The sequence below is a fragment of the Equus caballus genome, chromosome 8 (genome assembly GCF_041296265.1).
Source record: "Equus caballus isolate H_3958 breed thoroughbred chromosome 8, TB-T2T, whole genome shotgun sequence".
Classification (NCBI taxonomy): domain Eukaryota; kingdom Metazoa; phylum Chordata; class Mammalia; order Perissodactyla; family Equidae; genus Equus; species Equus caballus.
In genome coordinates, this window is record NC_091691.1 from 63,186,326 (window position 1) to 63,212,869 (window position 26,544).

The window sequence follows — 26,544 nt, forward strand, 5'->3', positions numbered from 1 at the left end:
GGGAGGGAGTTGAGAAGGGTGGGGGGCACACGAGCCAACGGTGGCTCACGGCTCTCCCTTTCTCCCCCCCTTTCTCTCCCCTCCCCGCCGGGCTGCTCCGGCAGACAAATAACAGAAGAAGGAGAGTCACTCACCGTGGTCTTGACCGGCACGTAGAGCACTTGCTTGGCGCCGCCGCCGCCCCCGCGGACCTCATCCGGCTGGCCCAGCTGGAAGCCCTTCGATTTGACCCAGAATTTAAATTTGGCGTTGTCCGTGGAGCTCGACTCGGAGCCGTTGAGGAGCTGGACGATCCGTTCGTATTTTTTACGGGTCACCGTCTTGGTCTTGCCTGAGTCCCCGTAAGTCCTGAGGCACCAGTCCTGGAACTGGCGGTACATGTCGCGCTCGCTCTCCATGTTCCCCGCGCCCGGCCGTCGGCCGGATGCTCCCAGCGCACTTCGCACCTGTTCACCCCGGGCTCATGAAAAATGCAGCCCGGGCCGCGACGCAGGGACGCGAGGTCCCGGCCGCCGCCGGAGCCTGCTTCTGGTGGGGGGAGGAATGGGGAGAGGGGAGGAGGGTCCAGTCGGGCACCAGCAATCACTGCCCTGTGCGACCAAGTCTCTGCTTCATTGGTAATTGCAACGGACGTCTTGGACGCTTTTCTCGCTCTCTTACAGATGGGTCTCTTTAATATTGTGTGACTAGGACCATCCCAACAGCATCTGGCCCAGAGGAGCTGGGTTTTGAATAATTAAAATCCCATTCCTTGGTTTATTAAAAATCCGAATATTGACTTGGGGTGGTCCCTCGATGCCTCGCCCCGGGGCTGTGTCCGGGGCAGGGCAGGTGGAGCGCAGCGCCGCCTCCTCGCGAGCGCCCCAGAAGCTTCCCTGGCCGCTCGCCCCGCGGTCCAGGAGCGAGGGCTGCGCCTCTCTCGAAAGCAGCCGCTCGGCCGAGCGCCTGCGAGCCCCGAAGGGCACCCGGGACCCGGGCTCTGCTTCCTCCAGGGTCCTGTTCCGCTTCGGCCTTCCCTGCGTGGGGCGTTAAAGGACTACAAAGAGAGAAAGTTCTTACCTGTCATGTTGTTAAGCCTATCAAATCCTGCTACACAGGAATTTTTTTTTAAGGTATATTTAAAACGGCTTAAAATGTCATTTCTTCAGATGCATTTAGGCTAAATTCCGGCCCCGCAGGTAGGCTCCAGGAGTTGTCTCAGAATTAGCAAAGCATTCATGGAGCTTTGGCCATAGTTGTATAGGATAGACTGTGGTACCCCAAACAGATATCCGTTCTTGGGGGATGTGGGTAAACGAAGGCAGGCCGCTGGCAACGGGTCTCCCGGATAATGATGGGGTCCCCAGACAGGACTCCTCTGGTTTCTGCTGAACTGGGTACAAGACATAGAAGTAAGTTTATGATACAGATGCAGAAAGCCCTTTGCATGAAATTGAAACGTAGAGAGATATCATTTTCCCCTTGCTTGGTTACAGTTTGCAGTTCACACGGGAGGTTTCGGATGTCTATTTTCCCCCTGCCACGTCATGGACACCCCCTCCGCTGCTCAGAGTAGCCAAATATGAGTTCCTCTGGACGATTTTCTCAAGCAAATGAAATCAGCGGTGCCTTCATTCAGGATTTCCATCCGTTTGTTACAGAGCTGGAAATAGGGGAGTTCCCATCCTCCTCGCGCTGAGATTGCGGCCGCTCCTCTTTATTCTACTCTCTGCGGAGGCCCGCGCCCGTCCCGGGAGGCGGCTCTGCCGGCAAGGCGGCCCGACCAGTGCCCGGCGCCTGGTCCGCGTCCTAGCCCACCTTCGCCCCTGGTCGTCGTCTCCAAGACGAAAGCCCGGAGTAGGAACGCCGAGTGTTTGTACCCACTGCGCTGCAGCTGGTCCTGGCACTTGCAAAATGGTCAGTGGCTCCTGCTCGGCCAGGCTGAGTGTGTGCGTGTGTGTGAGCCAGGGCGCGAGGGTGTGCGGTGTGCGGGGGGTGCGCTGTGTGTGCGCGCGTCTCCGGGAAGGTCTCGCGGCGGCTGGAGCCGGGACTGACAGCCCGGGCGGAGCGCGAGCAGCTCCACACACTAAACCTCTCGCCTCTCCCCTCACCCCCCCCACCCCTCCCACTCCCCTCTCCTCCCACCCCCCCCCCCCCGGCCCCTTCCAAGCTCTCTGATTGGCCAATGGGACAAAAGTTTCTGTGGAGACGGCTGGGCGCTGACGTCACGGGCAGAATTGTCCCATTTAGGGATCCCGGGGGCAGTGCGCATGCTGCAGGCTGCAGGTTAGAGGCAGGAGGAGGTAGCAGCGGGCCCGGCGGCAGCCAGGTGGCGGAAAGGAGCACTCAGCATCCAGGTGGGGGGACGACTCCAGCAGGGTTTCCATGGAGATTCCTCTGGGTCTAGCCTAAAAACAGCAGATCAGCTGACACCATTAGCTCAGGACCTAATTACTGCTTATTGGAGCAACAAATGAGGGAGAGGGCCAGCTGCAAAGGAAGAGTTTTTATTCCCCCCTCCCCATCTCCTCCTTTCTCCCCTCAGTCGCTCTTGAGTCCCGGGTGAATTCTCATTAACTTGCAAGATTCCTGCAACAACAGCTCCCCTTCTCTAGAGGCCACCCTGACTGCTTTTATTCTCTTATTTCCTTCTTTTGTATCAAAAAAAAAAAAATGCTAAAATAAATCAGTTGTCCTGAGTCCTTAAATTTTTGCCCAATAAATGTTAGAACAGTAGAGCTCAGAGAGTACACTGTCCAATGAAAATCACAAGAGGATCTAATCTAAGGGGGGGGGATCTCTTTCAGTTTATTGAACTAGGTATTTACCTTTAGGCCTTTCACCTTTAAAAACATTTCATATCTTAAATACATAAATATTTGGAACAAGCGATTGGACAGAATATTTTGAGTCACCCTTGGAAGTGCGATATACCTCGCAGTAACACTCTGTTAAAAGTTTCCATGTGGAATCAGAGATAGAGGATGATGCCACGTTGGGAGATTCAGATTTTGTTGTATATTGGTCATGTTTCCTAGAAGATTCTGGAAGTGTAGTTGGTCCTAGGGTGGTCATTCATTCAAGTATAAGCTGGTTCTATAGAGTTTACTTTCTCTTATGGTTATAACTTAATTCGCAATTCGGAATTCCTTTTGGTAGCGCTTTCATCTGAAAAGTCAACCCATCTCCTTTCAGCCTCATTCAGGTACTTTCAGACCCATGTAGCCTTCCTTCCTTGACTACTCAAGTTAAAATAATGTCTCTCTAAACTCCTCTGGACAGTGTCTTTCAAACTTCTTTGTAACTTTTTCTCATAGTAAGACATACTTTTTACTTTGGCATACAGTGCATACATACATCTGTCCTCCAAAAATTTTATGAAAAAATATATTTTATTATATTATTACATGTAATATGCATTGATATTTGCCATTTTCCTTCTATTTATTATTATTATTATTATTATTTGGTAAAGTATGGTCCTAACTCAATAAATTTATTTTATGATCTGGCAAAGGATGACTGGCAACCTATAGTTTGGAAAACGTTGTTTTAGATCATAAGAACTACATCACTCCTTGTACTATATTTATATATTCATGTGAGCATATTTTGTTGTTTAGATAGAATCTTGATTGGAAGACCCTTGAGAATTTGTATTTTCTTGTTTTCCAAGTAACTCCAGCACAATGAACAATGAATATAACAGGTGCTTAATAAATACATGTTGAGTTAGTTAATCAATAAAGGAAGGAGAAAGAGAAGAAGGGAAGGAAGGAAGAAACACGCAGGCATGATCTTTGGCCATCCCTGTTGGCTTTTGCTGAGTGGTATTTGGACGAAGTTGGTCCGTTGGTCCCCACTTAAGAAAATGCCAGGATCTTACCACATACATATGTCATTATATTTATTATACTTGACACTTATGTATGGAAATTAGAGTAGTTTAGACATAAAGAACTCACAGAATACAAGAGAGGATGTCATCAACCCCCAGCTGTGTTAACTAGACTTAGTGTATAGGCAAAAAAGAAAAAACCCCACAAAAATTGAGAGATCATACAAGATCTAAAAAGAACGAAGAAGTAAAATATTAACTATTGAAAGAATATTCACACTGGACTAAAAAATCGAGAGTCCTAGGATTTTAAGGACGAGGATTCTCGGGGGCCTTTGGATTCTCTTGTCTCCAGTGGAACCCCAAGTATGCTCTTCTCTGTACTGTACTTATTATTAATTGTGCAGGCTGGGTCAACATCTTTTGCCATATCTTTCCTACCTAGGAGCATGGCACTTGACAAAATCTAAAATCTGCTTCAGCAACTTGCTCTGGACTCATTTCTCTCCTCTACTTTTTAACTTCTGTCATGCCAGGTCTTCCCAGCTCCACCTGGAGATGATACTCTCCTTTAGCTATCTGATTAATTTGAACAGGCTGCCTAGAATTTAATCTGGCATTTCCCCCAAGACGCTTTCTTTAGAGTTGCCTCTCTACAGAGCATCTCTCTCCAAAAAGTGACTCTTCACCCCCATATCTGAACACTAATCCCTAACCCCAGCCCAGGGTCGTGCCTGCCATTTATAGGGAGAGGAGGTCAGAAATTGTTATATCATAAAATTATATTTTAGTGAGAAATAATCCAAATTTTGAGCTATAATCAACATGATTTTGTTATGAAAGTAAAATTTCTTCTAACTTCATGGTCAGTTTGTGTATGACATTTTAAAAAATCTGGAAAATCTTGCATTTTAGTATCAATCACAAACATTCATGTGAGGTTACATTTTCATCAGCAAAATGTTACAGTGCAAAACACAGATAATCTTTAATCTTAAAGATTCAAAGAATAAACAAGACTATTCATTCATCCACATAATTATACTTTCATTCCACAAATATTTACTCAGCACCAATTACTCTGATAGGCTTTAGGGTTAAATTAGTTGACAATACATATATATATATGGTCCTCGTCTAATGGAACTTAAATTTTTCTAAGGCAAACAGATAATAAACAAGGAACTAAGTAATTAGCACCTGAGATAAGTGCTAGGAGGGAAAAAAAACTGTGCTATAATAAAAAGCAATGGCAGACTGGAGGAACTCAGCAACTCAGGGAAGATCTCTCTGAGTAGGTAACATTTATCATGAGACCTGAAGCATAAAAGGAGTCAGCCATATGGAGAGCCAGGAAGGAGAACTATAGGCACAGCATAAAGCTTCTAAAGCAAGAGTTCTCAGCATGTTTGAAGAATAGAAAGAAGGCTGGTGCAACAGGAGCTTGTTGAACTTGAAAGAGAGAGATAGGCTATGAGGTCTGAGTAGTCTTCTGCAGCCAGATCTTTTACGACAGTACCTGCCGTGGTAAAGCGTTTGCATTTTATTATCGGTCCAGTGGAGAATCAATAAAGCAGGAGAATCATGTAATATGAGGTGCATTTTCATGTTTCACTGGCCACTTTGAGGAGAAAGGATTGGAAGGAGGCAAACATGGAAGCAAGACCAGTTAAGAAACTACAGTAGTGGTAGTAGCTTAGGTGAAATGTTATGGTTATGGATTAGAAAGGTAATGGTCCAGGTAGAGAGAGAGAAGTGATAGATTGAAGATGTGTTTCAAAGATAGAAGAAGGCTTGCTGATGAGTTGCACATGGCAGGTGAGGGAAAAGATTGAGTCAAGGATGACCATATGGCTTTTGGCTTTAGTAGTATGGCTAATGAGGCCATTGACTTAGAGAGGGGAGTTTGAGAAAGGAACAGATTGAGAGTTGGAGGCTGAGGTAGGAGCAGAAGTAGGTTGGAGTGGAGAAGCAGGAAGAAAATTTAATTTCAAAGAAGTTAAATTTGAAATACGAGGGGAGTTGTTCATGTAGACATTTGAATATAGAAGCTTGAACTACAGAGAAAAGTCTGAGCTGGAGATATAAATATGGGAAATTTAAAGCTGTAGGAATGAAGGGCATTACCACTACCCACAATCCTCCATCCCCCAAAAGGGAAGGCCTCCATCTTTTGGTATTGATTTTGTATACACTAATCCCCTATGACTTAAATAGAATGTCATGTACTGAACAGCAGAAGTTGGCTTTTATTGTTATAACACTGATAATGGGAAAGCCTGAGACAAAGAGCAAAGCCATTTGGATCAATCCTTGACTAGACTCTTATGAGTTCCGAAATTTATATTGCCTTAAAATCATTTAAAATTTAAAAATGAAAGATTGAAGGCATTGGTTAGACCTATTCTACATTACATCAGGACCTGGAGATGTGCTAAAATAGGAATCTAAAATTTGAGGTTGGCTTGTAAGCAAATCTGTCATTGAAGGGATCCCGTAGAGACTTTGCCCGTTAGTTGAGTCAGTAAGAGAACTTGAAGCCCATAGCTAGACTAGAGATTGTGATGGATGGTACTCGCCAGTTTGAATCCTGAAAGTTCTGAACATCTTTATGCAATTAGGTGCTTGACAGTCTATTAATAACTCTTCCAAGGAAAAGAAATTTGTAAAGGAAGCAAATGGCCAACTCAGTCAGCAACTTGATTACCATATAGCATGGTAACTTGTTAAAATGAAGCAAAGTTGAAGCAGAAGTGTATAGCTTGTGCAGATAGGGAAATTTGGGACTACATAAAGACTGTCACAAATCTGGTTTTATTAGTTGACTTCTATTCTATTGACTCTTCTCCCAAATAATTTTGAAAAGAGCCTGTCTTTAGTATGCTATAGTTATCCTTTGGTTGAGAAAAGAAACGCTTTTGAGAGAGTTTAAATATTGTCCTGATCTTTATCACCGTCATTACTAAGACATAGAAAAACGTTCCTTTTTATTTGTAAGCTATAGTATCAGTATCCTTATTCCACTTTCTCACCAAAATAAAAAAGATTAGAGATTTAATGTTTCTTGTTTGGCCCCAGATTGACTGCTATTTATGTTTGGTATGATCATCATTAAATGTGATGCATTGGTCAGAAGTTAATTTCTGTAAATACCTAAGTGTGCAAATTAAGAACAAATTATATTTGTCTGGTGGACTTGCTGAGTTTCCCTTCAATTCCTGCCTTTAACATCTCTGTATGAGCAAGTCTATGGCACAGCCAGTTCCTGCATTTTGACAGCCACATATGGATTAATTCAACATTCATCCACCCAACATTTTCATCTAGCTGTTAGAACTATGACGAAGTCCAAAGTTAACAGTCTGATGTTCATGTCCCTTGTAACAGAGAAGAAAATACATTTTTTTTCTGGCCCCAAATATTGCTTTATTTCCCACTAGCCATATGGCTTATCTTTTCTTCCAAAATATATGTCTTAAAACAGTAATCCACATATTCATCTTCAACCCAGTGGACAGTACTATTGTAGAATTTCTACATTATTTTTAGAATAGTTATTTTGTCATGGAAAATAAAAACTCTTTGGGGAAGAGGAAGCAACCTACCTCTGCCCAACTCCCATTATACTTTACCATATTTCCAGGTTTTGCTCTGATTTCTCTTGAGTGAACCAATTAATATCTTACCATCATCATCTAGCCCTTATATCTTATTTATAATACATTATTAGTCATTGTAGGACATTTTTTTAACTTGCAGGATAAAAGTGACAAGAACAGACAGAGATTTCTTGGCTAAAACCACAGACTCTAGAAATAGTTTTCACAGGGGAGATATCTGAGTTCAAACATCAGAATCTGTAAAATAGCTGTAACAATGCTAAAATACTGTCCTTTGCACAAAAGGGAAGCTGAAGAAATAACTACCTCTAGTTTCCCTGGGACTGTACTAATAGTCATTGAAAAGCAAAGCAGAAAAAAAGTTTTAGATTTCCCTTTTCTTTTCTCTTTTAAAAAGAACTTCTTCCAAGTCTTTAAGAAACTCTTTAATTAGACTTCTTGATCAAAAAGCAGAGTAACCATTTTAGAGGTTCCAAAAATTTAAGTTCTTTTTATACTATATATTGAGTCTTGAAGATGAGTTAACTTTTGAAAAATGAAGTGTTCATCTTATGTGCAAAAATACCTCTTAGGCAATTCAATTTAAACTGTCCACTTTGGTGATCTTGCTAGCCTGGAAAAGCAGAGCACCAACTTGGAGGTGACATACTTCCATTTACCTTAATGAATTGTGAATTGTAGATTGACCTAATCTTCAAGGCAGAGTTTTACACATTTATGCATAATGTACAAATTGTCTAATATATCACGCAACACAGTTTATTAAGAACAACCTCACTAGGTACAATGAAGCTATGAGCCAATCAAACCTTTAAGACTCATTTTTAGCCGTTAATTTGTAATTCAGTGTGATAATTGGAACAAACTGCCACATACGAGGGGAAGATAGAGCAGCTCCTTGAAGATCAGTGGTAATAAATGGTTTACAAAGACAGCTACGTTTCTGCTTATGTTTATGTGCATATGTGTTCTTGTAGAAATACAAGTATAGGGATCACCCTGTGACCCAGTGGTTAAAGTCCCACACTTTCTGCTTTGGTGGCCTAGATTCCGATCCCAGGCACAGACCTACTCCAGTTGTCAGCCATGCTGTGGCAGCCACCAAATACAAAATAAAGGAAGATTGGCACAGATGTTAGCTCAGGGCTAATCTTCCTCATGGAAAGAAAAAGAGGAAGATTGGCAGTAGATGTTAGCTCAGGGTGAATCTTTCTCAGAAACAAAACAAAACAAAATAAATATACAAGAATTTTGAAATAGCAATAGTCCTTGAAATTCCAAGTTTTCTTTCACTCAAATAAAATCATCTGAGCATACCATTTTGTTGGAGTATTAAATTTACTAATCCCAAATAAAATGAAGTAATGTCATGCCTTATACTTTTTTAAATTGTTTCAAAATATTCATATGATCATTATTTTCTGAAATAGCAGAAAACGATGTCATTTATAGGTATCAATCAGTTCATTAAGAAATATATAGAGATGATATTGGTTGACTTTCCTATTAATACACATCAAAGTAAAGGCATAATATTGATTTATACATTTTAAGAATAAAATTAATGTGGATATCTGCTTCTCGTGCTATGGCTGACTACAGACTCAAAAAGGCCCTTCTTCAAGAAAATAATTCAAGGATGCATAATGAGTAGGTTTGATTGCATGAATGGGCTCACAGAATGTGGAGAAAGCATCTCACTCACCCTCAAAAAAAGGTTTATTAAAATCTAATCAGTGAGCAGTCAACACACCCAAGGGGCTAGATTATCTTATGAGTAAAATCAACATCAACATTATGGTTGGAAGACTGAGCACTAGATAAGCAGCACACTGCTGGAGCTGTGCCTGAAGCTGCCGTGTTAAGGCAGAGACACTTGAAGGGTGCTAAAATAGTTATGAGGATGGCCTTGCCATCCAGCTTATAGTAACAGTACATATAAATTCTCTGGAAGGGAAACATCCACAATTTGAGTAATCAGGCTTGTCTCAGATTAAGATCAACCGAATATGAACATACAATTAGAAATGTCCAAAAACAAGAAAAGCAACTATCATCTATGAAAGCCAGCACAAGTAACAAAACAAAACTAAACCTTCAAAGATTTTTATTCAAAAATAGACAAAACTAACCTAGGGTAGTAGAAGTCAAGATAGTAGTTACTTTGGTTGCACCGATTGGTAGAGGACTCTAACAGGGTTTCTAAAATACTAGTAACATTCTGTTTCCTAATCTATGTGCTAATTACACAAGTGGTTCACTTTGTGAAAATCCATTGCATTATATACTTATTATTAGTGTACTTTTCCTCATGTATGTTAATCTTCAATTAAGAAGTTTACTTTTAGGAAGGAATAAACATGAAGACTCTAGAGCAATTACTAACAATGTTTTTTAAAACTATAATTGATGTTCTAAGAGTAGAGGTAAAATCGGATCATAGAAAATGCTTAATTCAAACCAGAGAAGACAGAGAAAGAGGGAAGAAAAAGAAACAAAGAAAAATACAACAAATAAAAAACAGATACAAACATGATAGATATGAATCCAATGATATCAATATAATCACTTGCAATGTGAATGGTCTAAATATGCCAGTTAAAACACAGAGATTGTCAGAGTGAAAAACAAAATAAGGCTCAACTATATGTTGTCTACAAGAAACAGAGTTTAAATATAAGAATTCATGTTGATTAAAAGTAAAAGAATAGAGGGGTCGGCCCCAACGCCTAGTGGTTAAGTTCAGCATGCTCCACTTTGGTGGCCTGGGTTCGGTTCCCAGGCGTGGACCTACACACCACTCATCAGCAGCCATGCTGTGGTGGCAACCCACAATCAAAATAGAGGAAGATGGACAACAGATGTTAACTCAGGGTGAATCTTCCTCAGCCAAAAAAAGTAAAGGAATGGAGAAAGATGTACCATATTAACGTAATCAAAAGAAAAATGATCAACTATGTTAATTTCAAACAAGCAGACTTCAGAATAATAAAAATCATCAGGGATAAAGAGGGACATATATAATGATAAAGTTATCAGTTCTCCAATTAGACATAACAATCCTTAATATGTACCTAACACCAAAATATGTCAGGCAAAAACTGATAGAACTGCAAGAAGTAAAATAAATCCACTGTTATACTTGAGACTTCAGCATCTCTCTGCCGCTATTGCTAGATAAAGCAGGCATAAAAATCAGTGAAGATATACATGGCCTGAACAGCATTATCAGTCAACTTGACCTGTGTGACATTTATAGAACATTCCATCCAACAGCAGCAGAATGCACATTCATCTCAAGCTCACATGGAAAAGGTATACCACATTCTGGGCCAAATGACAAAACCCACAAATTTATAAGAATAGAAATTATACAAAAACTATGTCTTCAGACCATATAGAATTAAACTAGAAATTGATAACAGAAAGATAGCTGGAAAAAATCCCTAAATTTTGGAGACTAAACAAAATACTTAACACAAGTTAAAGAAAAATTCTTGGGAGAAATTTTTAAAATATTTTTAACTGAAGATAAAATTACATCTTATCAAAGCCCTGGAATGCAGCAAAAGCAGTGCATAGAGGGAAATTTATAACATTAAACATATATATTTGAAAAGAGGAAAAATCTAAAGACAGTGACCTACTTTCTACCTTAGAAAATTAAGAAAGAAGAGCAAATTAAGCCAAAACAACAAGAAGAAAGGACATATTACAAAATTAGGGAAGAAATCAATGAAATTGAAAATAGGAAAACAGTAGAGAAAAATCAACAGAACCAAAAACTGGTTCCCCAGAAAATGTAATAAAAGCAATAAACCTCCAGCAGATGAACCAAGAAAAATACAGTCACGTGTCACATAATGACATTTCAGTCAACAACGAACTGCATATATGATGGTAGCCCAATAAGATTAGTACCATATAGACTAGGTGTGCAGTAGGCTATACCATCTAGGTCTGCATAAATACACTCTATGTTGTTCGCATAATGATGAAATCACCTAACAACACATTTCTCAGAACATATCCCTATCATTAAGTGACACGTGACTGTAGAGAGAATACACAAATTACCATATTCAGAAATGAAAGGTCACTACTACTTAACACACAGATATTAAAAGGATAATAAGGGAATACTATGAACAACCCTGTGCCCATACATTTGATAACTTAGTTAAAATGGACCAATTCCTTGAAAGACAGAAACTACCAAAACTCACACAAGGAAAAATAGATAATCTGAATAGACCTATATCTATTAAGGAAATTGAATCAATAATTAATAACCTTCCAAAAAAGAAAGCACCAGTCCCCGATGGTTTCACTGGTAAATTCTACTGAATTCTACCATATAAAGGAGAAATGATCCCAACTCTACAATTGCTTCGAAAAACTAGAAAAAGAGGGAACAGTTCCTAATTCATTCTATGAGGCTGTCATTACCTTAATACTAAAACTAGATAAAGACATCTGAGGAAGGAAAAACTACAGAGCAATGTCTCTCATAAACATGAATGTAAATATCCTCAACAAAATGTTAGCAAATCACATACAACAATATATTAAAAAAAATTATACACCCTGACCAAGTGGGATTTATTCCAGATATAGAAGCCTGGTTCAACATTTGAAAATCAATTATTGTTATAAAATTAATTAGATGTTATCACATCAAGAGACTGATAATTAACACAGACCAAACATTTGACAAAACCCAACACTCATTCATGATAAAAACTCTCAGCTAACTTGGAATAAATGGAGCTTCCTCAGCTTGATAAAGAACATCTACAAAACCCCTAAAACTAGCCTCATACTTAACGGTGAGAAATTGAACACTTTTTCCCAAACTTTTAGGACAAGGCAAGAATGCCCCGTCTCACCACTCCTATTCAACATTGTATTGTAAGTCCCAGCTAGTTCAATAAGACTTAAAAAAAGAAAAGAAAAGAAAATATAAGGTACACAGCTTAAGAAGGAAGAAATAAAACTATCTTTTTCACAGAGGCATGATTGTCTATGCAGAAAACCCTAAATGGTATACAAACCGAAACTCCTGGAATAAATAAGAAATTATAGCAAGATTGTAAGATACAAGGTCAATATACAAGAGTCAATTGCTCCTATAAAGCAGCAATGAAGACTTTTAATTTGAAATTTTTAAAAATACCATTTATAATAGAATCAAAATCCTATGACATGCTTAGGTATATATCTAACAAAATATATATAGGATCTACATGCAGAAAAGTACAAAACTCTTGAGTTATTTTGTAGAAATTAACAAATTGTAAAATTTATATGGAAAGGCAAAAGACTGAGAATAGCCAACAGTATAATGAAGAAGGAGAATAAAGATGTAGGAAACACAAGACTCAATTTTAATACTTATTATAAAGCCACAGTAATCAAGACAACATGGCATTGGCCAAGGAAGAGACATATTAGCAGAATCGAGACCCCAGAAATGTACCCAAGCAAATATACTGACAGAAGAGCAAAGGCAATTTAATGGAGAAAAGATATTCTTTTCAGCAAATAGTGCTGGAACAATTTAATATTTATAGGAAAAAAAAAGAATCTAAACACAGAATTTACATTTTGCTTAAAAAGTAACTCAAAAAATATGATACAACTTTATGTAAAACCTAAAACTATAAATCTTCTAGAAAAAACAAAGGAGAAAATCTATGTGACATTCAATTAGGCAGAGAGTTTTCAGATACAACACTAAAAGCATAATTCATGAAAGAAAAATGTAATTTAGACTTTATTAAAAATAAAAACTTCTGCTCTGTGAAAAACACTGTTAATAGAGTGAAAAGACAAGCCACAGACTGGGTGAAAATATTTGCAAAACACATATCTGATAGAGGACTTGTATCCAAAATATAAAAAGAATTATTAAAACTCAGCAATAAGAAAACAATCCAATTAAAAGATGGACCAAAAAATTTAATTGTACATCTCACCCAAGAAGGTAAACATATGGCTAATATACACATGAAAAGATGCTCAACATCTTTTGTCATTAGTGAGTTGTTAATTGAAACTCAATAAGACATCACTACACACCTATTAGAATGGCTAAATAAAAAAATCTGGCGATACCGATTGCTGAAGAGGATGCGGAGAAACAGGAATTCTTGTTTATTGCTGGTGGGATTGCAATGGTACAATCACTTTGAAAGACAGTTTGGCAGTTTCTTACAAAGCAAAATAGGTTTGCCATATAATCCAGCAATTGCACTCTTAGGTTTCTACCCAACTGATCTGAAAATTTATGTCCACGCAAAAGACTACTTGCGAAAATTTATACCAGCTTTATCACCAAAAACTGGGAGTAACCAAGAGTCCTTCAATAGGTGATTGGGTATACAAATTGTGATACATCTATACAATGGAATATTGTTCACAAATAAAAGAAATGAATTATTTTTTCATTTCATAAATAAACATCTCTACAATGGAATATTGTTCAGAAATGAAAATAAATCTTAAATGCATACTGCCAAGTGAAAGTCATTCTGAAAAGATTACATACTGTCTCTCCCTAATTATATGACATTATAGAACAGGCAAAATGATAGAGACAGTAAAAAGATCAGTAGTTTCCTGGTGTTTGGAGGGGGGATGTTTGAATAAGTGAAGAAAAGGGAGTTTTTTTAGCAATGGTAAAACTATTCACTATGATAGTATAATAGTGAATACAAGACACTATACCTTTGTCAAAACTCATAGAATTTAGGTTCACTAAATTAATGTATGCAAATTTTAAATCATTGTGGAAGTCAAGAGATCCAAGGATGGAATGCAGATGATAAAACCAACAAATCTAACATTTGTGTTAACAAGCGTCTGAGTGTAGTCTCACTGAAAGGGAAAGAGATACCAAACTAAGAAAGCTTTTAAATTAGTAGAGTCTGCGAAACTAAAGGCAAAAGAAAATTTATCCAGGTGATAAACATGTTGAGGGTAAGGTTTAACAATTCTGATACTTCTGTACAGATATACCTGAAGTGAAGAATTGAGTAAATGGATGTCAGGTGGTTGGAGCCAGATCTCTCACCGTGGGTGTGGGAGTTTTCAGATGAGCAAAGGGAGAAGGCTAGAATGACCTGTATGTTAGGATTAGTGGGTTTAGAGTTGGAGACATCAGTATGAACTCATGTTTAACTTAATATAGTTATAGATGTTTGCATATGGAAAGATGTATGTACACAAGTTAGTATATACACATATGTATTTCCTTGCTCTGTTATTTGAGAGGGCCTAGAATAACAACACCCCAGTAGTAATGAGCATACCTAACACCCACGTCTTGGTTTTTAATACCTTTCTAAAATAGAAGGAACCAGGGCTTCTTAGAAAAATGGCTGTTTATTGGACTGAGGCAAGAAATATAAAAAATGAGCCTAGAGCATCTTATAATGCCAGAAAGTAAGTGCAAAAACAAAAGAACGCAAAATAACAATAACAACAAAAAAACGAAGATAAGGTATGTCGGGGGATACAGGAGCTAACTGTAAAAGCTCCCAAGGGCCAAAGCTGGAAAACCTGAGCAACCAGTAAGGTGCTTTGTGCAGTAACGTACCCTATGCTTTGTGAATGAATGAACTAAGGACATCTTCTAAATTACCTCCATCACTCCACTGTCAATAAACTGCAGCTCTTATAAGGATAGAAGAACACAATTGTCTTTCCAGTGCTCGCCATCATTACAAAGAGTTCTTTAAACAACAAATGCTGTTTATATTGTCCTTGAACACCATAAGAATCCTAGAATGACACACAGACCTGAGAAGACTTTAGATACATAAAAGTGAAGAAAAATTAAAAATCGTCATCATCACAACAAAACTAAAAAGAAAAATCAATACTCTTTGTCCATCACCTATTCTAAAAAGGCTCGCTTCAGGGTAAAGGAAGGTCATTCCAAGGCACCATGATGCAAGGTCAATGCCTGAGTCAGAATCAAACTTGCCTTTTTAAGACTTTCAGTGGAAAATCCCCATTTCCTTTCTACTACATAGTATTTTCACTTGAGGTCTGTTTCAAGCCTTTGAAGAATGAAAGGCAAAACCTATCTCTCAGTCACTTAATGCAGAGATTACTGAGAAATATAGTGGGTTCCCAAAGGAAAAGAGAAATTTCTCTAAAAGAAGATTTTAAGTTGATTAAAACAATGACAACAAGAAGCACGTTTCAGATGTATGCCACCATGCATCTACCCTGAGATCATTAATGCATAACTCTCCCATCTGAATAGATGGGTAAAAGAGCTGATACTTATTCTCAGTCTACGTATATGACACAATCATATCCAAATGTTCTACAACAGTCAGTCCCTACTGCTTTCATTGTTTTCCTCAGATGTCACTCCATAGAACATATTCCAGATCCTGAGATACAGAATCATCAGTTTGAATTTCGTGGAATCCCCTGCCGTCTAAACAGTCTGGTGGTTTACACTCTGTGGTATATTTACAGCTGTTTCTATACAGACTCCAGAAGTATTAAATTAGAAATAAATACCAGAACTATAGCACCAAAATAAAAATATTTGTGAATATCTCTAACAAAATATGTACACGATCGATATGTGAAAAACTACAAAACTCTGATGAAAGTAATCAAAGTAGATATTAACAAATGGAATGATATCCTATGTTTATGGATTGGAAGACTTACTATTATTAAAATGTCAATTCTTCCCAACCTGACCTATAGATTCTATATAATCCCAATCAAAATCCCCATAAGATGTTTTGTAGATATCAGCAAGCTGATTCTAAAATTTGTATAGGACATCAAAGGAAATAGAATAACCACACAGTATTAAAGAACAAAGTTGGAGGACTTAACATTGTCTAATTTTAAGACTTGTTGTAAAACCACAATAATCAAGACAGCATGCCATTGGTGAAAGAATAGACATGTAGATCGATGGAACAAAACAGAGAACCCAGAAATAGATCCAAACAAAATATAATCAACTGACTTTTGCAAAGGTGCAAAGACAATTCAATGGAGAAAGGTAGTCTTTTCAAGACGTGGTGCTGGAACAATTGAATGTCCGTAGGCATGAACCTAGACACAGACCTTACTTTATACAAAAATTAACTCAAAATGGATCTTTCCATTCCACTATCTTTCTTTTATTGATGTCTAATTTAATTCCATGTGGTCTGAGGACATACTTTGTATGATTTCTATACTTTTAACTTTGTAAAGAGTGTTTTATGGTCCAGAACATACTCTATCTTGGTAAGTGTTCCACATGAGCTTGTAAAGAATGTGCATTCTGCTGTTGTTGGATGGAGCGTTCTAAAAATGTGGCTTAGATCCAGATGATTGATGGTGTTCTGAAGGTCATCTATCTTCTTCGTGTTTTATGCCTGCTCTTTCTATCAGTTACTGAGAGAGGGATGTTGAAGTATGCAACAATAATAGTGGATTTGTCAATCTTTCCTTCAGTTCTCTCAGTTTTAGCCTCATGTATTTGGAGACTGTCAGCTGTAAACACATTAGTTATTGACCCCTTTACCATTATCTAATGCCCCTCTTTATCTCTGATCATTTTTCTTGCTTTGATATGTGCTTTGTCTAAAATTAATATTAGGACCTTAGCTTTCTTTTGATTAGTGTTAGGATGGTGTATCTTTCTCTGTCCCTTTACTTTTAATATATCTGCACCTTTGTATTTAAAGTGGGTTTCTTGTAGACAACATGTAGTTGGGTCTTGTTTTCTTATCCACTCTGACAATTTCTGTCTTTTGATTGGTGTATTTGGACATTCACATTTACAGTGATTAATGATGTAGGGGTATTAATAGCTACCCTGTTTTTGTTTTCTATTCATTGCATTTGTTTTTTGTGTCTTCCTCCATCTCTTTTTGGGTCTTCTTTAGTTTTAATTGAACATTTTATGATTTAATTTTATCTCCTCTCTCAATGTGCCAATTATACTCCTTTTAAAAATTTTTATTGTTGACCTAGTATTCACAATATACATTTTAAACTACCTTCAAATAAGACTACACCACTTCATGAGCAATGGAATTATCTTGGTATCTTGGAGTATGATTAGTTTCTTCCTCCCATCACTTGTAACATTGCTGTCATTCATTTCCTGTATCCATATGCTAAAATAACTCAATAAATTGTACTGTTATTGCTTTAAACAATTGTTGTCTTTTAGATCAATTAAAAATAAGACAAGGAAAGTATTTCATTTTGCCTGCATTTATTCCTCCTCCAGTAGTCTTTATGTAGATCTGAGTTTCTAACCTATATTATTTTCCTTCTCTGTGAAGAATTTCTTTTAACATTTCTTTCAAGGAATGTCTACTCGTGATGAATTCTCTCAATTCTTGTGTATCTGAGAAAGTCTTTCTCCTTTACTTTTGATTGACAATTTTGCTGGATACAGAATTCTAGGTTGGTAGATTTTTTCCTTTTTTCTTTAAAAATTTTATTCCTCCACGGTCTTCTGCTTGCTTGATTTTTGACAAGAAGTTTTCTATAATTCTTATCCCCATTACTCTATAGATTAGGTATGTTTTCCCCCTCTGGCTATTTTCAAGATATTCTCTTCATCTTTGGTTTTCTGCAGTTTGAATATGATGTGCTTACCTATGTATGGGGATTCCTGTCTGTTTATTTGTTGGATTTATTCTACTTGGTGTTCTCTGAGCCTCCTTCCTCCTGGATCTGTGGTTTGTTGATTCTATAGACATGTCTTCAAAATCAATGATTCTTCCCTTGACACGTCTAGTCCAGTGATGACCCAGCCAAGGCCTCCTTCACTTTTGGTACAGCATTTTTTATTTCTAACATTTCCTTGTGCATCTTTCCTAGAGTTTCCATCTCTCTGCTTGCATTTCTCTTCTTGAAAGTTTTCTACTTTTTTCCATTAGAGCACTTAACATGTTCATCATAGTTATATTAATTTCATGTCTGATTATTCCAACATCTGTCATATCTGAGTCTGGTTCTAATGATTGCTTTAAATCTTCTGACTGAAATTTTTTTTCTTGCCTTTTGACTTGTCTTGGAATTTTTTGTTGAAAGCTGCACGTGTTGTATCAGGTACTAAGGACTGAGGTAAATAGGCCTTTAAAGGGTGAATTTCTGGTCATCTGAGTAGAGGTCAGGCTATGTTTAATATTTTGTGTAGCTGCAGGAGTCAAAGGCTTCATAATTCTCTAACTTCTTTGTTTTATCTCCCTCCTTCCTCCTCCTCAGAGATAGTCTGTGTTTGCAATTCACTCAGCTGTAATCATTGCTATTATATCAGAGCCCTGAGCATGGTAGGAAGCTGTAGGTGAGGGGCCATATTATAATTTTTTAATTAAATCTCAGTGTTTTACTCAGCTTGTGTCTCCAGGCTGTGATCATCAAAAGTGTTTTCCAGTAGCATAGCTTTTTATTTCCTCTTGCCACCTTCTCCCTTCCCTGGCTGCAGCATTCTCAATCTATTTCCTTGAAGCTCTGGCCCATATTGACTGTTTTTTCTCTTTTGGGTGAGATAGGAAGACTAAAGGGTGCTGGAGTTAGGGAGCAACCGTTCCCCAAGCTGGGATAAAGCTCTGGCAAGGTCTTATACCTGGGAGAATAGGCCTTTGTTTTGAAGGAGGCTTTGGGCATGTTTCACAATGATTACTCTTACTCTCAGCTGCCAGAGCATTAAGGATATCTTTCTTGGATCTCATCTTGGTGAGATTATTAGAGGGAAAGACCAGGAGAGTGTGGAAGATCACCTAAGACTGTGGCCCCTTTGACTTTCTCACTCTCAAACTAGTCCACATTCAGCCTCTAGTAATTCATCAAAATTACTATTTAAGTGTTTCTACCACTTTATGGTTCCAGTGGCTTCTGTTCCAATTATCAAATCTTACTTGTATGTGACTGAGATGTGTCTGTCTCTCCATATTTCTGGCTGATGGTTTGTCCTGCTGCCTCAGTTCTATGATGAGTCTAAGAAAAGTCATTTGATGTTTAGTTTGTCCAGCTTTCTCTTGTTGTAAGGACAGGAGTGATGATTTCCAAATACAGTACATGTCAGACCTTGTCTTAGTCCAGTTGGGCAGCTATAACAGAATACTACAAACTGGGTAGCTTATAAACAACAAACCTTTATTTCTCACCATTCTAGAAGCTGGGAATTCCAAGATCAAGGTGCCAGCATGGTTATGCTCTCATGAGGGTCCTCTTTCTGGCTCATAGCTGGGACCTTCTCACCATATCCTCACATGGTGGAGGAGGCTAGGGATCTCTCTGGAGCTTCTTTTATATGACACTAATCATATTCAAAAAGGTTCCACTCTTGTGACTTAAGCACCTCCCAAAGGCCCCACCTACTAATACTATGACCCTGGGCATTAGGATTTCATGACGGCAATGAAAATAGTTTGTAGTTTTGCAATATCTATATTGTAGATTAGCAACTGTGTTAAAATGAGCCTTTTATTGGTCTTTATATTTAACTATATACACTAGAAACAATAGAGATGTAGTGACAAATTAATCCTACAATTTCAAACTATTATCTAGAACAGTGTTTGTCAAAGTGTGGTCCCAGGACTAGCAATGTTAGCCATACCTGGAAATTTGTTAGAAATGCAAATTCTTAGTCCCCATCTCAGACCTACTGACTCAGAAACTCAGGAGGATGGAGCCAAAAAGCCCTGCAGGTGCTTCTGATACTATCTCAAGTTTGAAAACCTCTGATCAACACTAAATTATAATCACAATTGTAACTGGAATACAGTTATAATTTTCTAATTAAATTGTCTGTTAGCTTGGTACCTGTTGTAAGATACTCAATTAGTCATTGTTAATGATTCTATTACTCTGGAGATTATCTCAAGCAGTCACAAAATGAGTTCCTAAAATCATACAAGGTTTGAATGTGTGAAAATAGAATGGCAAATTTACAAGTTTTATGTCTTATTGGGATTGGAAGGGAAGGCTCCATTTTATAGGATAAAATATTTTTTAATTATTTTTAATTTAATTGTTTTTTTTTAAACTTTTCATCTTGAAGTAATGTTATGCTTGCAAAAGTAGTACAAAGAATTTCAATATGCCCTTCAGCCAGCTAACTCAACAGTTAACATTTTATATAACCATAGTGAAATGATCAAAACCAAATAATTGAAACTACTATTAAATAGTCTGCAAACTTTATTCAAATTTCACCAATTGTCCCATTAATGTCCTTCTTCTAACCAAAGATTTAACCCAGGATTGTACACTGCTTTTAGTTGCCATGTCTCCTTAATTTCCCCTAATCTTGGACAGTTCTTTGTTTCCTTGCTCATTGTAACCTTGAAACTTTTGAAGTGTGCAGTCAGCCAGTGATTTACATTCTTCATTTTAGGTTTGTCTGACATTTTCTTGTGCTTAAATTCAAGTTATGCATTTTTGCAAGAATACCATTGAAATGATATTAAGCCCTTCTCAGTTCATTTTATCAATATATTACTGGTGCTGTTATCTTTGATCATTTGGTTAAGGTGATGTCTGCCTGATTTATCCATATAAAGTTATTATTTTCTCCTTTATAGTTAATAATATATATTACTATTATATATTATTATATATCATATGTATTATTAATTATATATATGTAATTGCATTCATATTAATTATAATATATTTAATTATATTTCATGTATTTATATATTTTATGTAGTTATAACATGCAATTATAATAATAAATTCATTACAATTTAATTATAATATACTACAATATCTATTTATAATGTATATAATAGTAAATTAATTATGATTATAATGTTATATATTAGATATAGTTAACAATAATCTTATGGGAGGATACTTTGAAATTATGGAAACATTCTGTTTCCCATGATACTTGGCCCATTAATTTTAGGATACATTGATGATTCTTGCCTGCAACAATTATTAGCATGGTATTCACCAAATGGTGATTTCTTTTTTTAATTCCATCATTTATTCTCCATTTGTTAATGGGAATCCCACTATAATGAAGAGCTATCCTTTACCCGCCTTTAATTTTGTATTCAATTTTATATTTATACCAGTATAAGCTCATAAAAATTTATTTTATTGTATGGGTTATACTCCATCACTATCATCATTATTTATTTTCTTCCTCAAGCTGTCCCACATGTAGCCACTAGGAACTCCAAGTTGGCTCCAGTATCTTTTCAACACACTGTCATCATTTTTTGAGCATTTGCTTACTTTTTGACACCACTCCTTATTCCACGTTCATTTTGTACTTTCTCTATCTTGACCCTGGAATCAGTCATCTCTCCAAAAAGCACTGGCTTATTTTATTAAAGAATGGTATTTAAAAACTAAGATCTGGGCCTTGGGTATGCTCATTGCTACTAAGTTATCCTTGCTTCTAGGCCCTCTCAATGGAGAGAGCTAAGAAATATATGTATACACACTTACACACATCAATCATGCATCTACGCCTATTTCTATATCTATCTAGGTTTATATATATACACATGAAATCATAGTTAATATTGACACCTCCACTTCTAATCCAACATCACATGGTTGATTCTCACTAGAATCCTTTCCTTATTTTTAACTACTTTCCATTAAAAAAAAAAAAGAAAGGGGGGAGCTGACTCAGTGATGTAGTGGTTAAGTTCATACTCTCCTTTGGCGGCCTAGGGTTCACAAGTTTGGATGCCAGGCATGGACGTACACAGTGCTCATCAAGCTGTGCTGTGGTGGCATCCCACACACAAAAATAGAAGAAAATTGGTATAGAGGTTAGCTCAGCAACAATCTTCCTCAAGCAAAAAGAGGAAGATTGACAACAGGTGTTAGCCCATGACCAATCTTCCTCACAAAAAGAAAAAAAAGAAATCTGGATCTCATTATCCACATTATATTTATTTTCTCAGTCCCAGAATACACCTAAAGTAGTTTCAGAATTTCTAACACATACCTCTGTGGAAAAAAATTAAAATAAATTACAATCTAAAATAGAGTATTCATGTGCAGTGCATTTAGACAAACATATTGTAAAGTCCTTAATATTTTGCATTTAGACAGTTGTGTATTTCCAGAATTTTGTATTGCTATTTAATATATAGTTGAATATCTTCAGCACAATGCGCATCCATTCAGGTCTAAAAATTTCCACTTTTAGCACCCAGTTATTAAAGATCATATTATTATAGATTGTTAAAGCTGTATTTACTTTTCTGTTTTTTCTCTCATTTTTATTTAGAAAAGAGAACAAATTGCAATAGCATATAAACTCCACAAGGGTGGGGATTTTGTTTTTTGGTTTTCTGGTTTTCTTTTTCTACGGTAGCCCTAGGACTGGAAGAGAACTTGGCATATACTGGCCAATCGCTAAAAACTGGTTGACTAGAGTATCCAAATAATTATACAGACATTTGTATAACAATGGCAATTCTGCCAAAATTAAGCTGTTGGTGGAAAAGCAATCACCACTAGGTGACAGTATAAAACATTCATACCTTAACTCATATACAAATGTTCAAAATTGGCCCTTGAAAGCAAAGTTAGGGATGTCACTATGTAACACACATAGCTTGACTTATGAAAATCTAGTGGTACGTATATAAGAAAAGCATTAAATCAAATGTAGAAGCCTACTAAGTGCTCATCTGTGATAACAGAGTGAAGGTTTTAGGAATAATAGTTCTGTTAGAAAAAATGGATTGGGTGTCAGAGAGCTTGGCGGGCAGGAGATGAGTAGCAGAAAAAGCAGAGAATGAGCTGGAAGCTGCTAAAGCCGCAGGGACAGTATTAAGGTATGCATTCACCAAGGATGACCTGAGGATTCTTATAGTGAATGAAGTTGTAAGTCATTGCCAAGCTGAATAATGAAGCAACATGTAGGAAACGTTGGTAATATTTGTCTCTTTTTTAAGAAATGAGGATACTGATATGAGTGCTTATCTATCACACAGCTCTTCTGCTTCCAGAAGCCCTGCTTTTGCTCACTACTTCAACCACCTTGCTGCTCCTAAATTCTTAGTAAAGATAAATATTGAATTTGAAATAGTGCCTAAAATTGCCCCAATTTGGGGCTTTTAAAAACTCCTAGGAAAACCAGCCTAGTAGCTGATTTTGTTTTGATCTAAAAATTATTTGTGAAGTTATTTTTGCATAAGAATGTTGACCTTTACACAATTATGTGAATTAGAATATGTGAATTGCATGCCCACCTCTTAATAAATGAGAGTTCTTACAGCTGGTCACTGTTTCAATGAGAAATTAAAAGCATGAGGTGAGACTAAAGCTTTCTTTCACCTCAAAATGTTCCTTCGTTAGTGGAAACACAGAATCTATTTGAATAAAGTGTTTAACCTAGAATTCTGCTTTCCAGATATTCCTGGAGAAAAGATATGACTTCACTGCAATTTGAAATTTCTTTCCCTTGAAGGCTCCAAGTGCATCTGCTGAATTATAAAGAAGAGTAAGAAGACACATAAAATATATTGTTTGGATTTATTTTGCTCCATTAGTCTCTTGTAGGGTAAAATTGATTGTTTTATGGAAGTTAATCTCTTACAAATTAAATATGATTTTAATTAAACATCTCTAAGAGTCAAAGGCTAATTGTCAGGCAAAATTTGAAGTAGAAAATAACCAGAAACTCATTATTTTAGGTTCTCCATTGTTAAACCTCATTGTGTTTGTCTTGACTAAGCTTTTGACTATCATAAAAGTTATTTACCTTTTTCTGACATGATCATGTACTTGGAATTTAAAAGAATATTTGAATTTTACCCTTCTAGCAGAGAACTTAGAATTTTCATACAATAGTTATAGACATTCGGTAGAGTAATACCTAAAGACAAATTTTATTAGGAAAATTTCTAAATATAACGTTTATTAATTTTTCTCATTATTCTTCCATTAATTGCTATATTTTTAATAATTACACATCCTTGTTAGTAGAGAATTAAGAAACAAAAGATAGCAAAGGCTCTCATGTGAAAAAATATTCCAAAGTGGAATAAAATATCATTTGTTCATAATAAAAGGAGTTCAATTTCTAGGTAAATAAATACAAGTACATTCAATATTGTGTAATTTTGCTACTTTGAAATAACAAATAAAAAGAATAACATACTAACAAATGTGATAAATAAATGGAAATGTATTTATTGAAATATTGATATTAAGTAATCATAAACCCATGCTTTGACATATTTCATGTACTCCATGATATAGTTACAACATATTCCAGTAAACTACAGTCTTTATGGAAACATTAACTTAATGCTTTGTAAAAAAGTAAGTTCACACACTGGGTTTTGACAATTTATTTTTTGAAGGACACAGCAAGTTACTAAAAATAATTGGATAAATGATAAAGCAAGACTATCAGTAACAATTAAAAATAAAATTATATTTATGTATTATGTGCTATGGGTATATTTTAAAGTACACATCCAGAAAAACACTCCAAAGTACTAATCAAGTAAAAAGTCTGGATTAAAAAGAAATTCCTCAAAGCTTTAACTTGCTATATCCAATGTTTAGAATAAACAATTGTTCGAATTTTGCCATGTATGTATATATGTATTTGTAGGTATATATGTATACATGTGTATGTGTGTTTGTGTGTGTGTGTGTATATATATATATATACATATATATATACACACACGTATTCTGACTCATTTGAAAGTGAGCTTCAGGCATGATAACATTTTATCACTAAATATTTTTGCATGCATCTGCTAAGAATAGGAATTGCTTCCACATTTTTACAACACTGTGATGGTTAATTTTATGTGTCTGCTTGGCTGGGCCACAGTACCCAGACATTAGGTCAAATATTGTTCTGGATGTCTCTCTAAGGGTGTTTTTGAATGAGATTTACATTTAAATAAGTAGACCTTGATGGGAAAAATGGGTGAAAACGATCAAAATGGAAAAAGAAAAAGAAATAAAGATAAACAGTTCTAAGAGTAATAGAGAAAAAGCATAGAACAGATCAAACAATATAAGATTTGGAAAAATCGTATGATAAAATAGAAGACAGAATTTACTGGATGATTTTTTAGTGATGTCAACAGGATGTGTGCCCTGGTGGTAAGGCAGTGTGTCCAAGGGCTGAAATAGCCTTGCTATGCCAGGCTCAGCCTGCATGGTTCAACTTGCATCGCCTGTCTTCCTTCCATATTCTCTGCCTCTAAATCCTCTTCATGGGAGCACCCTACTGAAAATGAACCGACAACAGTAATCTTCATAATCATGTCAATAAAATAGGGGAAACCATATTTGTGCCTTGTAAATTCATCAGTGCTTCACTTTGCTAGAAAGCTATTTCAGTAAACATATCAAAACTAGCATGTTGACTTTTACTCTTCAAAAATGCAGCTCTTTAAATGTGGCTCCAAGTGTGATTTCTATCTCCTCATTCTTAACCTACCTCTCACATTTTGTTCTCAATGTCAGTAAAAATTCAAAAAGAAAAAAATCCATTGTATTTTTCTCTAATACTCCTGCATTTTCAACATGTCTTGCCGACACTCAATGCCTGCAGGCAGGCATATCTGTGTATGTATATGCACACATTTGATGCCCACGACACACGTATTTGGGATCATGTTCCTAAGCCGCACAGCTTATCTTCCAATGATAATTGCTATAGTGTCTTAGTCTGTTTGAGTTGCTATAGCAAATTACCAAAAACTGTGTGGCTTATAAACAATAGAAATTTATTTCTCACAATTTTGGAGGCTAGAAGTCTGAGACCAGGGTGCCAGCATAGTTGGATGAGGACTGTCTTCCAGATGGTAGATTGCCATCTTCTCATTGTATCATATGACAGAAAGACAGCAAGAGAGCTCTCTAGAGTCCCTTTTGTAAGGGCACTAATCCCATTCATAAGGGCTCCATCTTCATGATTTAGTAATCTCCCAAAGGTCCCACCTCCTAATACCATAAAAAAAATCAGTAGACTTTGAATAAAGTAGATTACCCTCTGTAATGTGGGTGGGTCTCATCCACTCAGTTGAAGGCCTAACTAAAGCAAAAGGCTGACCTCCCTGAACAAGAAGAATGCTGCCAGCAGGAGGCATTTGGGCTTGAACT

General features: G+C 36.8%; 1 protein-coding gene and 1 long non-coding RNA gene across 4 annotated transcripts in view; one reads left to right on the forward strand and one right to left on the reverse strand.

Annotated features, from left to right (window-relative positions):
* NOL4 (nucleolar protein 4) overlaps positions 1-2,088 on the reverse strand; it is a 364,258-nt gene extending 362,170 nt beyond the window's left edge. The window contains exon 1 of one of the 3 annotated variants that reach the window (XM_023647625.2): positions 135-2,088. In XM_023647625.2, the coding sequence (XP_023503393.2) occupies positions 135-398 (264 nt within the window). In that variant the 5' untranslated portion in view covers positions 399-2,088. The remainder of the gene's footprint in view (positions 1-134) is intronic. The other 2 variants (XM_023647624.2, XM_070275624.1) reach the window with 2 other exon arrangements.
* On the forward strand, positions 111-25,002 carry LOC138925392 (uncharacterized). The gene is made up of 3 exons (XR_011441474.1): positions 111-341; positions 1,641-1,896; positions 23,822-25,002. It is a non-coding gene; the product is annotated as an uncharacterized lncRNA (long non-coding RNA).
* The last annotated feature ends 1,542 nt before the right edge of the window (positions 25,003-26,544 follow it).